The 17,202-nt window shown below is 39.4% G+C and overlaps 1 protein-coding gene across 1 annotated transcript in view; it reads right to left on the bottom strand.

Annotated features, from left to right (window-relative positions):
* Positions 1 to 6,287: 6,287 nt before the first annotated feature.
* LOC146330697 (uncharacterized) overlaps positions 6,288 to 17,202 on the bottom strand; it is a 15,620-nt gene continuing 4,705 nt past the window's right edge. The window contains exons 3-6 of the mRNA XM_084711603.1: positions 17,030 to 17,202; positions 9,873 to 10,039; positions 7,677 to 7,777; positions 6,288 to 7,256 (exon numbers count right to left, since the gene is read on the bottom strand). The exon at positions 17,030 to 17,202 is cut by the window's right edge and continues 115 nt beyond it. Coding sequence (XP_084567729.1) covers positions 7,115 to 7,256; positions 7,677 to 7,777; positions 9,873 to 10,039; positions 17,030 to 17,202 — 583 coding nt within the window. The 3' untranslated portion in view covers positions 6,288 to 7,114. The remainder of the gene's footprint in view (positions 7,257 to 7,676; positions 7,778 to 9,872; positions 10,040 to 17,029) is intronic.

The following is a 17,202-nucleotide window of genomic DNA, read 5'->3' as shown; positions in this document are numbered from 1 at the left end:
ATATTAGTCAACTTGTCCCCTCTAGCATTGTGAGAGAAAAAATCCATCACACTGAACTCAATCTCTTCATATCACTCACTCCAAAGTCTAAATGATGGCAGCATGTTTAGCTCTTCATCTGCTTTCATTTCTGATCATACTTGCCAACCCTCCTGACTTCCATTTTTCATTACCCTATTACCCTATTACCCTATTTCCTTCTGAGATTACTTTTCTCCAGTATTTCTCCCAATTTATGACAAAGCTTCACATCTTATTTTCTTCATCACAACCTGTTTCTGGAACTCTACAGTGTGCATCGACCCTACGACTCTAAAAGTCTACTGTTTTGACCTGGACAACAACACAGCTAAGCCAAACCAGACTTCCTGGAAGGAAGGATTCCTGTTTATTGAGGAAAAGGGCATGCATTTTAAAAAATCTGCAATGTCAAGTTTCTTACAGAGATAGGGCAAAAACTAAATAAATGAAAGAAAACTGGTGAAAATTAGCTGATGCCAGAGGGGTGACTTATTCTGTAATCTTTCCTGAGAATGAAAATAAAAATCTAAGGTATTTAATCACTAAAAACCAGGAAACAAGTCTGCTGCCTTGCAACAATGTCACTGCCTGTTCACTCAGGCCCACCACCACCCCAGCATCCATCTGAAGGCTCTGACAGGGGGTCAAAGATATGTGTTCATCACTCCTCAATATCTCTATTTAAACATAATCTGCAAGGAACGATCAGGTCGGAGCCAAGACACCAAACTCTATCTATATTCTGCTGCTGCAATAAACATTCTTATTTAATAAATAGATTATGCAGGTAGACAAGGGAAAACAGAACTGAATGTCATATTATTCATTATTCTTTGTCCTGTTCCCCTGCTCATATGCTTCTTCTGCAGCTTTGCAGAAAACACTTTGCACTTCTCTTCCCTTTTTCATACATTTCGGGAAGACTGAACCTGTTTTGCTAAACGCACCTTTTTCTTCTTCTTTTATCTTTTGAAAAGGACAAATGTCTTTGTGTTTCTACCACACACAAAAAGGGTAAATATATTTCTGATGTAATCCTTTAAAAGCATCAGAAAACCTTTATAAGGGAAGGGAAACAAGTCTCTACATTTACAGCCTTTTCAAATACACAGCAGAGAATTAAACAGAAGTACATCCAAAGAAATGTCTGTCCACTCACCTGTTCCTCAGTGTTAAATATGATGATAAGTTTTTGCTTACAAACCAGTTTTTCTTTGTCGGGGAAATGAAATAACAACTCTTGTGACACTTGATCCAATCAGCAGGACAGGAGAACGTCTCTGTTTAACAACACAAAATGATAAAATGCCTTCAGTCAAAATACTTTATGTAACCCCATGATCAGAGTAAAGGCAATTCAAAATACAGCATGAAGCATCAAGCACAAATACCACTCTCAGCTTTTATTTGCTGTTCTGTATGTTACACATCTGCACTTTTGGAGAGTAATGGATCACACGTAAAGATTATGTAATCAGGATAACTTATTTCTAGGCGCAGCCAGGGGCCAGAGGGAGTCCGGTTTGGGGACCACAGGATTTCATCTCTGCTTTTTGCAGATGATGTTGTCCTGTTGGCTCCTTCGAACCAAGACCTTCAGCATGTACTATGGCAGTTTGCAGCCGAGTGTGAAGTGGCTGGGATGAGAATCAGCACCTCCAAGTCCGAGGCCATGGTTCTCAACCGGAAAAAGGTGGCTTGCTCCCTCCGGGTCGGAGGAGAGTCCCTGCCTCAAGTGGAGGAGTTCAAGTATCTTGGGCTCTTGTTTACGAGTGAGGGGAGGATGGAGCGCGAGATTGACAAATGGATTGGTGCGGCGGCAGCAGTAATGCAGTCATTGCACCGGTCTGTCGTGGGAAAGAAGGCGAAAGGAGAAGCTCTCGATTTTCCGGTCAATCTACGTTCCTACCCTATATATATATATATATATATATATATATATATATATATATATATATATATATATATATATATATATATATGTATATCTATATGTATATGTATATATATATATATATATATATATATATATACACACCTGAACAAAATCTTAAGACCGGGGGAAAAATTCCAGTATTCTCATTTCGCGCTGGTGGACTGTAACCAGGTTGTAAGTGGAGCTTCAAAATACAAAAAGAAGAAACAGGAGCAAGAGACAAAAAATAGAGAGTAGGCAATTTATTTAAAACTGGATTTAAACTCAAACAGGCTGTTCATCAGCTGATCAAAAGTTTAAGACCATAGCCTTAAAAAGTCAAAATCTGTGCAAAAATCTGTCCTTCATGTCATTTCTTTTAGGTATTCATACTGTCATGACCTCTTGATGGCAAAGACAAAAAAGCTTTCTGTCTTTTAACGTAGCAGGATTGTTGAGCTGCACAAGAAAGGCCTCTTGCAACGTGCCATTGCTGCCGAGGTTTGACACAGTAAGACAGTCATTTTAAATTTCTTAAAAGATCCTCAAGGTTGTGGGACAAAAAATCAAGTGGTAGACCCCAAAAAATTTCACTTGCACTGAGCTGGTGGATCCAACAGGCTGTCCATGAAGACACAGGCCGATTCTCGACCCAAATTAAGGCCCTTACTGATGCTGACTGCAGCCCAATAACCATAAGATGCCATTTGAGACAGAAGGGCTTAAAGAATAATAAATGTCTTCAAAGACCACGTCTACTCCCACACCACAAACTTGCCCATTTGGAGTTTGCAAGGGAGCACGAAACATGGGTCACTGAAATGTGGAAGAAAGTTTTATTCTCTGACGATAAAAAATTTAACCTGGAGGGTCCTGATAGCTTCCAATGTTACTGGCATGACGAGGAGATCCCACTGGAGATGTTTTCTACGTGGCACAGTGGAGAAGGCTCCATCTTGATCCGGGTGCTTTTTCCTTCAATGGAACAATGGAGTTTCAGGTTGTGCAGGGGTGTCAAACAGCAGCTGGCTATGTGGAGATGTTGCAGTGGGCATCCCTCTTGACTGAGGGCCCTCGTCTGTGTGGTAATGACTGTGTCTTTCAACAAGACAACACTGCCTTAGTTAACATCTGCCTGACGAAAGACTTCTTCCAGGAGAATAATGTCATTCTTTTGGATCATCCTGCACGTTCCCCTGATCTAAATCCCACTGACAACATTTGGGGATGATGGCAAGGGAAGTTTACAACAACGGACGTCAGTTTCAGACCGTGGCTGCCCTTTGTGAAGCCATCTTCTCCACATGGAGCAACAATCCCACCAGCCTCCTGGAAACACTCGCATCAAGCAGGCCTAAACAAATTTTTGAAGTGATCAACAAGGACGGTGGGGCTCCTCACTACTGAGTCCTTTTTTGACACTTTTAGTTCTGTTTTTGGGTTTTTTTGGGCGATGGTCTTAAACTTTTGATCAGCTGATGAAGAGCCTGTTTGAGTTTAAATCCAGTTTTAAATAAATTGCCTACTTTCTATTTTTTGTCTCTTGCTCCTGTTTCTTCTTTTTGTATTTTGAAGCTCCACTTACAACCTGGTTATGATCCACCAGTGCAAAATGTGAATACTTATAATTTTTCTCCCAGTTTTAAGATTGTGTTCAGGAGTGTGTGTATATATATATATATAACTCTGAGACGCTACAGGGTGTCCACAAAGTCTCTTTACAATTTAAAAAAATTTATTACAAAAGCAATTGATGAGATATGTTAATCAGATTTGTTCTATGTACTCAGTGGTTATCAAAGTCTTTAATCACATTGCATTTGTGTATTTCAGGTACCCTGTTGATGAAATAGGTTCTGTTAAATAAACCCCTAAAAATGGCTACTCCTCAAGAAAAGGCACAATGTGTATCGTGGTTTATTGAAACAAAATCAGATACGCAGACTCAGCGAAACTACAGGATTAAGTATGGAAGACATCCACTGTCACACGTGTCAATTTGTGCATGGCACAAGAAATTTATGGACACAGGGACAGTGTTGGATAAAGGGAGGAGTGGACGACCAAGAACATCTGAGGAAAACATTGATCGTGTAAGACAAGCCTTTGATCATTCTCCTACAATGTCCATCTGTACTGCTGCCAGACAGTTACAGCTACAAAGATAAGGAACATCAACGACCTGAAGCAAAAGATCACCATTGATGAGGCTATGCTACAGAGAACATGGCAAGAAATTGAGTACCGTCTTGACATGCTTCACGCAACTATTGGTGCCTATATAGAGGTGTATTAAATGAGGCAAAAAAAGTTCAATATCTACTTTTCATTTTGTAATAATTTCCACAGATTTTTCTATTCATTTGCTTTTGTAATAAATTTGTTAAATTGTAAAGAGACTTTATGGACACCCTGTACAACTATGCTGTGAAAATGTTGACCACCTAAGACTCATCAGATTTTCCATCTGACGTCTACATTTAAGAAAAAATGTAATCATTTGCAGGCTGGCTGGTTACAAAGTTTAATAACCAAGTGTTCTTTTAAAATATATTTTCAGGCATAAAAATATGAGTTTTTCACAGTGCTCAACAGATGGACGGACAGACAGACAGACGGACAGATAGACAGACAGATAGATAGAAAGCACTCCCCTCTGTCCAGCAATTGTCATAAATCACTACATTCTCAGCGTTATCACAGACGTCTGTGTTTCATCTGTCTTTCTCTTCTTCTTTTTCTTCTTTCTTCTCACCTCTCTGAAATTGAACCTTTGTGGTAAGATCTAGCTTATAGCTATCACAGAGTGAACAGGGAAGTAAACACAGGTCTATTTATTTTGAATAAATCAAGAAAAATAGAGGAAGTTGCTGGGTCACAATGTAAATTCTTATGAATAATAACGACCATGATTAAATATATGTAGATTTAAATATAAAGTGATAAGTTCTCAGTTTGGTTTGACACTGTGTTATTGTTATAATCATTCATTATTTACAATACACTGACATTTATCATTTACAGCAAACAAGTTTTGTTCCTTCCACCCAGCATGTTAAACGACCAGACACTGGTCTGTCTGTCTGTCCAGACCATATATGGAAATGTGTTTTATCACTTATTGCCTGTGTTTAAGTATATATTTATATCTTGAGTGTGTTTTGGCAATACTGTACTTTGTTATGGTCATGACAATAAAGCCTGTTTGAAATTGAATTTGGCCCGATATTTCTCTTCTAAGGTAACAAGGAGTGTAAAAGGTATTCAGATCTTTTACTGAAACAAAGTACTAATATCACACTGTAAAAATACTTTACTACAAGTAAAAGTCCTGCATTGACAAAACCTTACTGAAGTAAAAGCATGGCAATATTATCAGATAACTGAACTTAAAGTAAAAGTATTCATGTTGCAGTAAAATGTTCCTGTCAGTGTTATTATGTCTGATGTTTCTGGATTAATATTATTGCATTAATGTTCTTGCTGTTTACTGCTGTAGATGTTTAAGGTTGAGCGCATTAATTACTTAAAATGAGCCACTGTTGGCTGATTTAATTTACAGCATGTCATGTAGAAGCATAAAGTTGGATAAAATGGAACTAAAGTACAAAATAAGTGCAGTACTTAATGTAATCAGTGGTAGACAGTAACTAATTACATTTACATCAACTGGCTAATTAGCAAACATCAGAGCCAAAGCTCAGTGTTATATTTTAGTATTTTCTACATTTTTTTGTGTTAATGTCAATATTCACTTATCTTAAAATTCTAAATAAAAAAATATTCTAATCAATAAATATTGTTGTTTTGTGCCTCATTCTGTTCTATATAGATCTACTTGTTTTCTGACAGATGGAGCAAACAGTTTTAAAGGAGGGAGGACTGTAGTGGGAGCACTGGACTGTCAGGTGTGACACACACTTCTCCAGTTAGTTAGTTAGAAGGACCCCTTCACTGAATTTTGGGTTCTGGGTCAATTTTGGATTAATTCAACAACTTTGGTGCCATGTTTCATTCACAGGTTTAACAACAACGTGTTTTGAATTTGCACTGATTCAGACTTTTGACGGGCTTCTTCCCATGGCAACGGTTGCAGTGGCTCATGGGTATTGTAGTAATGAGCAGCTGAGGCTCATGGGCATCAGAGCCAAACTAACATAGACATGATTACTCAGAAACAAAGCTGACATAATTAAAAATGGTGGTCATAAGATAAGTCCCTGTTTGTTATGCCATGAGGGAGACTCCTGTGTTTCTGTGTTCATATTGAGTGATCATGTGACTCTGATGCACACAACACAGGTTGAAACCGGTTCTAAACCTTAAACTGCATCTAAAATAATAACAGAGCAACAGCTTCCATGACTTTATTAATGATGCACAGCACTAATAATTACCAATCAAGGTCATTTATTACATTGCATAATACAAAGGTATACAAAAACATGCAGAGTAGCTCCATAATGCTACACACACAATATAACAGTACAGATAATTAAATTCAGAGTAGAATAAGATAAAATATGAATCAAAAACAATATGTGCACTTATTTATAAATATACATATACAGGAAATAATTTAGTCACATATTTTTTGAATTTGTGTCACTGAACATAGTTAATATATAAAGTCATGTAGATAACATGGTCAACACTTCACATAAAAAGTTTGACATCTGGGAAAAACTGTCCATCTGTGTCTCAGCTCTGCCTGGTCCTCTCTGTCCTCTCTGTCCTCTCTGTCCTCAGCAAAAGCCCCCCGACAGACGTGAATGAACTCAAGGAAGATGAATTCAAAAGTGACCAGGTGAGCTGACAAACTCCTGGGCTGAGTGTTGCTCATTAGCTGGACATGAACTTTTTAAAGATTCTGCTACTGATAATTCTGTTTTAAAGTGACTTTTCCTGCAGGAGTTTCTGCCATTGATTTCACTGGAAATGTTAAATGTAAAGGCTGAAAGCAGAGCCAAGAGGAGGTGCAGAAGTCTAGTTCTGTCTCAGACTACTTGATTCATAACATGCTGAAAGGTTATTATGGAAGTATTGCTCATTGATGCTAACAACACAGCTTTAAGTCCAAGTCTCGAGTCCACACCTGTGGATATTTCATATGCGAGCGCAAAACAGATGTAGAATCAGTCCAAGAGCATATCATAATCATTTGTTTCATCTGACTATTCATAAATTAATCTCACAGATAAAGTCTGATGATTCACTGCAGTAGAAATCATTCCACTTTTTTAAATAAGTAGAGTGTGTTCCAATCACAACACAGTTTTCAGCTGGTTTATGATTATCCGGCTGATTGACTCTCCAGTACCTAGAGATGAACAAAAACTGATTAGACAAAAAATATTATAAATCAATACAGTTGACATCTGTGAATTGTACTTTCAGTGCATGATATTATGAGGTCCCACATAAATAAAAGTGAATATAAAGAAAGAGAAATGTCAGGTATTTGATTTGGGAGTCACATCATGGATGTTCACAATCACACAATCTGTAGACAGAACTCACACAAACACAGTTCTTTATTGTCATTATATAAAGCTGAGCAGAGCTCATCTCTGTATCATCTGTCTTCTTTAATCTTTGAATTCAAGTCTGTGCAGACTTTGTCTCCAGAGACACATTAAGACCAACCTGGACTTTATTGTTACTTCATCAATGTCTCCCTGTTCTGACACACATTTAGAGTGTAGACAGTCAATAGATGAGAAAATGGAGAATGTCTTACGTTTCAGTAGCGTTTGTCCCATCTACCCATTTCCAGACTCCCTCTGTCTCTTCATCAGTCAGACCAATCCAGACACGCAGATCAAATGAGCTGATAAACTTCTGGATTTCAAAGAGACAATCAGATGGATCACAGTTACAGTTATTATAGTTATTTCTCATTTTTTTATTCACTGTCTTTCCAAAGAGATCACTTAAAGATTCACCTTTTGATGAAATTACTGATGGCTGCAATATTGTCATGAAATACCAAACACAGGTGATACCAATGATAATTTTTAAGGCTCTGTTCCATTTAGTGTAGCAGAGTCTCTCCAGTGAGTCAACATGCACATTAGCAGCACTCTGCCTCTGTTTGAGCTGAATGGATGGAACCTTCATTAGTATCACTGGTAACACCTGTGTTTACGCTGTGATTTCATGTCTAAATGGCTGCCATGAAGAAGGTCTGTGTTCTCAGGTTTGAATGATTCATTTCCATGTTACCTGTTCACATGGACTCCTTTCAGACCTGATATTAACTTGTGTGTGTACGAGTGATTGAAGAGAACTTGTGGCACCAATTTTCTCGTATTTTGAATTTTCTTTCAGATATGAAGACAGTTTACGAGGTCCAGACGTGTTGTAGAGTCATGTTGTGCAGTCAGTCTGCTGTTAGCCAAACTGTCATTATTTTGTATTATGTTGACATTATCCTGTTTGACTATATTTCAAATGATAAATTACATATAAAGCCTCTCGTCATTCATTTAATGATCTATTATTACCTTGTGCAGGTTTATGAAGTCTCTGTCCAGGTGAACATTCTCACTTATTCTGTCCTCTGTCTCTTTCATGAAAACTTCTCCTTAACTCTTTTCTCTCACTGTGGTCATTGATCGCCCCTTACTGTGGCTGTGATGAGTTATTTTGTTTTCCCCCTCTTAAGTCAATTTCATATTGAGATGTTTCTTCTTCATTTCAGTGAAAGTCCAACCCTCCAGCATTAACAGCACTCACTTTTCCCGTTTCTTTGCTTTAGCAGGTCTTTTAATTTCACTGTTGACGCTGTTAAAATGACAGATTTTCCTTTATGGATCTCTGAAAGCAGGACGTCAAGCTCCAAACTTGTTAAGTTCTTCTTTTTTCTCATTGATTCCATTTTCATGAACAAACACTTCCTGACATATGGAGCAGGAAGTGCAGCCTTACATGGTATTACTGGGGTGTTAATTATGCTCATTTACAAGTCTCATGCACATGCAGTCAAATACTCACAGGTGGATCATTTTCATGGTTTTCTGAACTTATGAGTGTTTGTTGAATCTGATGTGGCATGTTCATACGAGCCTTTTGTCCCAAAAAAGTCAGAGAAATTTAAGATAAGAATATGAAAATGTTCTTGCGTGAGACCCAATGTGTTTTTGAGAGGAACAGACAGGAGGGTCGCTCTGTGGGGTCTGACTCTGTCATTAATGTGTGTCTTTGTCATGTGTGATGTGAAAACATCAGATTTCCACACAGCTAAAACAAGTCAAAGTGTGTGTCCTCACAGCATGAAGCTGTTGTGCTGTGCTGCTGACAGCGCAGGTAAAATATGAGGCTTGTGTTGGCTGATAGAGGAGTTTAGTGTGGTGCTGAACTGAAAATAAAGGAATGAATAAATGACCAAACAGAAAGGAGTCCACTTGTGATCAGATCAGCTAGGACACATGTTAATACTGGGTCTGAACAAGGTTATTATTTCTGCAGCTTTGTACAAGTCATTGTGGATTCATCTTCCTCCTTTTTAAAATACATTTCTGTAACCTGTTTTGACACACTGACCTTTATTTCTTCATCTTTTTAAAATGTTCTTCTACCTCATACTAAACACACTATCAAACAGGTTTGTTTAGTTGTTGTCTATATTTTAGATGAAATCCTTTAAAGATCCAGTGTGTGAAATATACAGGGATTTATAAATATGGAATATAATATTCACTGGCTCTAGCATTTGCATTAGTTTTGTGGCTGCCGTATGAGTAGGAGGGTGAGATGAGGTGTAGATGCCACTAAATCCTACACACTGGTCCTTTAACTGCATCATAAAACACAGATAACAGGAAGTCCTAATATTCAAATGATGAGTTTGGGAAGGGAAGCATGTTTTGTACTTTGGTAGCATTTATAATTTAGAAAAGTTTACAGAGAAAGAAATAAAAACAAAGTCACTCACCTGTTCCTTCTCATTAGATATGATCACCAGGTGTGCATCCTGATCCTCACAGAACTTTTTGCTGTCATTCCAGTTTTTCTTTGATTGTATTGTTGGTTGTTTCTTGTTAGAAATTAAATAACAGCTCTTGTTAAATGGTATCCAATAGTCCGGACAGTAATGCGTCTCTATTTAATGACACAAAATGATAAAATAAATGACATGCCTTCAGCAACAATACTTTATGACACGATTAAAGACAAACACAATTCAGATCATCAAGCAGAAACACCACTCTCAGTTTTTATATGCTGTGCTGTATGTTACCCATCTGTTCTATCAATCAGTTAAAAAGCTCTCCATGTCTAAACAGTGAAGTGGAACTGCATCCCCACGTCTGAGCCTCACTGCACCATTTTGAGAAATGCTAAAAAGAGGGAAAAATGTTGAGGAGGGGTGTGTGCAGGGGCGACACAGGACAAGGACAGTAGGGGGCGTGGCTACAACAGCTGCCGGAGAGAGCGATCACTGCTCTGCTAGTAATCAGAGCTAACCTATCATGGTTGACTGCTGTCAGACTCTCTGTGTCTGTGAAGAAACACTGGAAACACAGAGAGTCTGCTGGAGCTTTGACAGTCTCTAGAAGCACATTTGTGACCTTTTTTTCTGTGTTTTATCTCGAGCTAACACTAGTGACTCAGAGAGGCTGCTGGAGCTCTGCTGTGTGTTGTATTAATAGTAGAAGCCCTGCTGTTGAAGTCCAGTGAAGCTTCTACAGCCGTCAAAAGTGTGAAAAATACCAGGCACAAGAGGCACATCAACACTTCTGTTCATATTCACATGCTGCTTGTGCTCTCTCTCTGTGCTGTGCATCCTTTCCAGTGGTTTATAACAGCTGGAAATCTAACCCACTACTGGTCATGTGATGGTGCAAAGGGGAAACAGGATCATGTCTATAAGAGAACCTTAGATTTTCCAAACTGTTGCACTTTAACACTTGACTGAACACAGAAGATCAGATTGGTTAATACTTGTTGCCTTTGTTGGTTTGGGTTGTTTGGGTTGGGTGGGTTTAGTCCCGGAGCTGCTTCTAAACATTCTTGTCTCGTCGAGTTTTAGGCGTATTGGCAGTTGTATAAAGATAACACCAAGACTAATTTCTATTGTCTGTGTCTAAATCACTTCAAAGGATGTTAAATATGTACTCTTAACATTTAAAGGGGACCTATTATAGTCATTTTTGGGCCTTTGTATTTGATTTTGGACTCCTATAGAGCAGCTACACACCATCGCCCGCACAGAAAGCTTTGTAGATCTTCAGGACGCTGTGTATCTCGCTGCATCTCTTCCTTGTATTTTCTGCATCCCGCGAAAACGGTCTGTGTAATTTACTCCACCCCCTGGCCCTCCTCCATGTACGCCTCCCGCCGAGCCCACTCCGCTGTGTTCATATCAAGGTTTGTAGTAGGCAACTGGACTTGATAGAGTTCTTGAAGACGTTTCGCCTCTCATCCAAGAAGCTTCTTCAGTTCTTCCTGACTGGTTTGGGAGTTCAGGTATTAAACCTAATGGGGTCGTTAACACCTAGGGGAGCATGTGACTCATGTGTCCACCCCTCCATTGTGTGACTCGTGAGTTTCACTTGAGGGGAGGTGTGAATCAGAGTCGTTAAGGACTCTGCTGTCATGTGACTTGTTAGGGTCACATGATTTCAGGTGGGTATCCAACTGCCTGGGGAGTGATCTTAAGACTACATTGTAAGTGGCAGATAAATTGTGCCTCAGACCTCCTCCTCTGTTGAGAGATGGCCGTTCCAGGTTAACAAAAATGGCCTCTTTCACTCCTCTCTCAAACCATCTGTCTTCCTTGGCCAAAATACGGACATTGTCATCTTCAAAGCAGTGTCCTGTAGCTTTCAGATGTAGATGGACTGCTGAGTCCTGACCTGTGGAACTGGCTCTCCTGTGTTGTGCCATGCGCCTATTCAGCGGTTGTTTTGTCTCCCCAATGTACAGGTCCGTGCACTCCTTACTACACTGGACGGCATAAACTACATTTTCTAGTTTGTGTCTGGGTGTTCTGTCCTTGGGGTGGACAGGTTTTTGCCTCAGGGTGTTGCTCGGCTTGAATTGGACAGGGATGTGGTGTTTGTTGAAAATCCTCCTGAGTTTTTCAGAAACGCCCGCAATGTAAGGAATAACAATGTTTTTCCTTTTGATGGTGTTTTCTTCTCTCTCAGATCTGTTTCTTTTCTTGGTTTTGATAAAGGCCCAGTTTGGGTAACCATAGGTTTTGAGCGCTGTCCTGATGTGTTTTTGTTCCTTATCCTTTCCTTCCATACTGGTTGGAATGGTCTGTGCTCGGTGGTGGAGGGTTCTGATGACCCGCTGTGATTGGTCACACTCCCGAGGACTTCCTAAGGGCTGGCGAGCGCTGCTGAGCTCGGCTACCGGCTAATCCAGCTTCGTATTGGCCCGTGTTGACAAAACAGTCCCCTGTGAAGTACCGTAGACAGACAAACACGGAGGTATTTTTCCTTTGCTGGCTGGGAAAAAGCAACTCTGTCCACTTGTGCCTGGTGCTCGCCTCTTTAGGAAAGCTAAACAAAGTTAACTTTCCCTCACACCCGAACAATCATTTTCTGGGAGCCATTGTTCAACGTACTAACACTGAAATCACTGTAGACAGCAGGGGGCTGTGCAACGAAGGAAGCTCAACACAGCCAGGCTTTCTCTGCATGACAAAGCCTAAAACCGCAATCAGAGATAACGGGTATCATGATGGTGGTTATCAACTCACTTTGTTAATCCAGGCTTTCGTCTTCAGACTCTGTGCGCGTTCATATAAAAGGGGCGTGTGTTGCATCATTTGACTCTTCTTCCACATGAAATGAAGCGATCGCCACTTACTTAAGTCAAAATCATCAAGTTGTTATAATTATGAGCTATGGAAAATATACAAAATACATTACAGCAAAAAGCAACATTGTTGCTGCAAATAAAGCAGGAGAAGAAGAATGATGTCAGAAAATTACTGATCGACTAAATGCGGTCTTAATGCTGCCGTTTATTCTAACATGAAACTCCATACAGCAGATTTAAACATGATGAAGTCTGTCTGACACTGTCCTATGATGACAGAGACGTGGACACACTGAAGTTTTTGACCAAACCAACGTAAAATGAGTGTAACTGATTTAAGATTGTCTGTGATAAATGATGATGAATTTTCTGATCCGTGATCTGAGCTGCAAAATCACAGAGACAAAACAGATAACAGTAAAAAGTATTCAAAGTGTCTGTAGTTGCTTCATCATTATTTTACTGTGTGGATTATGTACGATGTCAATTTAAAGTGTTAATATGATCTGGAGCAAATGGGGAAAATGACTCTACATCACCAAACTGAGGTTACCATCATGACAGCGCTATGCATACAGTTTGTGCCGCTGTTACATGTTTTACATTATATGGATTCGTTCGGTGATATTACGAGCATACAGCTCAGTAATTTTTCAATGTTAACGTCCTCCCTCAGTTTAAAAGCTAAGGACAATAATTAGTGAAAGAACAGCGCGTTTTACAGACGATTTAATTTGAAACTCTGAACATAACCTGCTCGCGACCAGGTTATGAGTTTAGTAGTTACCATGGTTACCAGGTTAAAAGAGAGCCACCTTCGTGACACTGAAAATCCTGGGTTTAGACTCAACATAGCTCGCTAACACATTAATCTCACTTCATAGTTCACCACTCAGAACAGCGATATAACTTCCGAAGCAGAGCGGGGGAGGGGCAGGCCTAGAGCACATGCCGGGGTATGACCATATAAGTAAGTCTGGCACGCATTGACGTCAATGTTACTACACCGTTAAAAAAAGACAGTAAAACAGAGCATGCAGAGCCTCCAAAACAGCTTGCAGGGCTCGCTTCCAAATGCATGAACCTCATTATTTGACGCTTTGGAATCGTTTAACACGAGTATCCAACATTGTGACAACATTTATAGGTCAGAAAAGAGGAAAAGCATAATAGGTCCCCTTTAATGTCCTCTCCGTCTGTACATAACATACACAAAGCTACAAATTATATAAGTAAATTAATAAATAATGAAAAATTGAACTTTTTTACAGTGTAGTGCATCAACAGACTTGGATGTACCTACAGCCTGAGGAAAGGCACACACAATGATGAAACAACATGTACAAATCTTGAGAGAGTTTCTCAACTCTTGCAAATCCAGGGTTCCCTTCTAAACAGGACCAAGAATCAGCTAGCTTGGCCCTGCCCAAAGTCTCTACCTGTTGCCTGGCAACTGTGTCCAGTCAAAAAATTGACCATTACATAACGGCCTGGTTTACACTTTTTCTTATTTGCTTTGGCTCAATTCTTGAATTAGAATGACTTTTTTCAAAATATTAAGTCCAAATCTTTGAACAGCTGGTGTGTTTTTTCACAACAGATTTGAATTTCTCATTCATATAAGTTAATTGCACATGTCGTTGCACAGGTATAATTGTCTGCAATTTGCACAATAAGCACTTACACATGGTTCACTGATCAAGACTTATGAGTTAATTCTCTGAAATCGTTCTCTTTATCAACATCTGTCAGACATACATCTGTATTCCACAATGTGACATTAGATGTTAATGATGTCTGCTGAATCAGCAAATGACCTCCTGGCTGACAGTAACGAACAAAGAATCACATGGATGTCATTTTGTGGCTAATTTGTCAATATATCATTTTACATGGAAGATCAAAGGTGAAATTTCTGTTCACAGTAAATGTAATCAGGGGTGTAGCAGGAGGTGAACCCAAGAGAACTCAGTTCATCACCTCTTTGAAATGAGGCTGAGAGTCTATTCATTCAGACTGAAAGAGGGAGAGAGAGGGAGAGAGAGGGGGGGGGGGTTGTTAGGTGGTTGTGTGGTCAGAGTCAGCCAACAGTCAGAGCACCATTATAGTTGTGGAGGCAGCAGTGAAGTCCTGCCTCTTCACCTGCATGAAACACACCCAGGAAAGAGAGCCAGTGTCCGCTCTTCTCCTGTCAGGAAAACAGTGGACTCCCGACTAGGGTTGCCACCTTTCAGAAATGAAAATAAGGGATTCCCACCACAGCTCCTCGGGGCCATGACCACCACGGGCCCGACTCCCGTGGGGTGGGGCGCCCGCAGCAGTGCTATGTTTTATTTTGTGCCAGGGTTTTTAGGAAAGGGGTGATCAAGAAAGCAATTAGTCATACTCTGTGGTGGACAAAGTACTCAACCCCAGTACTTGAGTCAAAGTATAGATACTCTTGGTCAAATATTACTCAGCTACAAGTGAAAGTTGCTCAGTCAAAATTTTACTTGAGTTAAAGTACTAGAGTTCTTGCTTTTAAAAATACTTAAGTATTCAAAAGTACAAATTACAAAGTACATTTTCTAATATAAATACATGCTGTATTGTTTTCATGATGTATTTACAGAACCTTGTAACTCTCTGAAACCATCTAATGATGCACTGATGCTTGTAGAACCACTCTGCTCCACAAAGTCTATAGAAACACCTATAAAAACTTCAACATAGAAATACAATCAAAAACAAAAAGGACAGCTGTTGTCATTTTCTCATGTAACTGTATTAAACTCACAGCATAACATTAGATTGAAGCCGACTGTAAGAAGTTCTCCAAGTCTGTTAAATAACTGAGATTTCTTTCTGTCCTCAGAGGCAGTATATATATGAATTATGTGGTATTTTTCATCACAATAAAAACAATCCAACTTTAAAAGTTACCTGGAATAATGAATAATTATAATAACATCTTGAGATTTAAATGTGTCAATCAATTAACCTATTTACATACAAATTAACCTATTTAATGAGATACTGTATATCTACCACATGGCAGTAGCACTAGCACCTAAAGGAGATCTATTTGTGTGGAGTGTGCAACAATGAACTTTTAAAATATAAACTAAATAAACTGAGAACTTAATGTAACTTTTAAAGTGCATAACTGTTCTTGCTGTAGTGACTCTCTTTGCGAAGCCTGGAGACATTTTTACTTAAAGAGGAAAAACCAGAAAAAAAAACAACAAAAACACTTGTAAACTTGTTTATCTGCGTTTTCGCTTTTGAGGAGTATTGTGGGTTAGTGGACATTTTTAAAAGGTGCAGGTGTTGTGAGCAGCGCCGGTGTGTGGTGTCTGTCTCTAGGCAACGGTGACAGCAATGCATAGGCAGCCAGGCACAGACACCAGAGCGGGGGGGTCCTGCGTAGATCCCGTCACGACAGTTTTGCTGGACTTAGTATTTCCTGTGTTTTATTTTCTTCATTATTATTAGATTTAGTGTTGATGTGTGTGTGACAGACACGTGTATTGAACATTTATGAAAATATGGAACAAATCGCGTCCCGTATTGAACCAATACCTATGTATCCGTCTGCACACCTCAACTTTCATAAACAAGTCACATCCATACAGTCTATGTTCACTTCGTTGTGAATGGAGAATTTTGTCCCCCTGAAGCCGCCGTACATCTGACAGGCCACCGTCTGTCATAGGAAACACTTGTTTCCTATGACAGACGGTGATTGTCACCGTCACTGACAAACCAATAGTTTAACAGTGTTTTCCACTCTCGTGTGTGATCAAATCACCGATCGCAGTGAGTTTTAACCGATCACGGGCAGAGACAGAAATACGAGACAAACCCCGTCCGGCACTGATTCAAAATGGGACGCATTTAATCCTCAAATACGGGACGATTCTGTATTTCAGCGGTCGGGTGACAACACCAGTGGCGACACAGACCACAGACTGTATGCACAGACAGACTTTACCTAAGTCACGTGACGCGATTGATCGTGCGTTAATTTTTTTAAAATGCGTTATTGTTTCCAGATTAATCTCATGCGTTAACGCGTTGACTTTGACAGGCCTAAATATGACCCAACATTTGAAAAACAGTGTTTTTAAGAGCCCTGTTCAAACACACTACCTTTCTGTCAGATTTTATTTTGTTAAAAATATTTAACCTGCAAGTGACACTTGAGAGACTGATTTGAATAATGAGCCAAATGACTGAGAAAAACTGTAACACTTATTTTCTTGTGCAATTTAAATGTAATTTCCAAAATATCAAACTATTCCTCTAATTAAAATCATTTTACATATCTTCACTCACCGAGCTGATTTTGTAGTTCGTCTCTCTCAGTGGTCAGGTTGTTGTTTATTGCCTGTAGTTCGTCTCTCTCAGTGGTCAGGTTGTTGTTTATTGCCTTCAGAAGGTTTTTGTCATTCTCTGTCTGGCTGTAATTTGTCTGTAGTTCATCTCTCTCAGTGGTCAGGTTGTTGTTT

The sequence above is a fragment of the Lutjanus erythropterus genome, chromosome 3 (assembly GCF_056507025.1).
Source record: "Lutjanus erythropterus isolate fLutEry1 chromosome 3, fLutEry1.hap2, whole genome shotgun sequence".
NCBI lineage: Eukaryota > Metazoa > Chordata > Actinopteri > Lutjaniformes > Lutjanidae > Lutjanus > Lutjanus erythropterus.
Note: the sequence above shows the minus strand (reverse complement) of the source record. Positions and strands in the feature narration are given on the sequence as shown.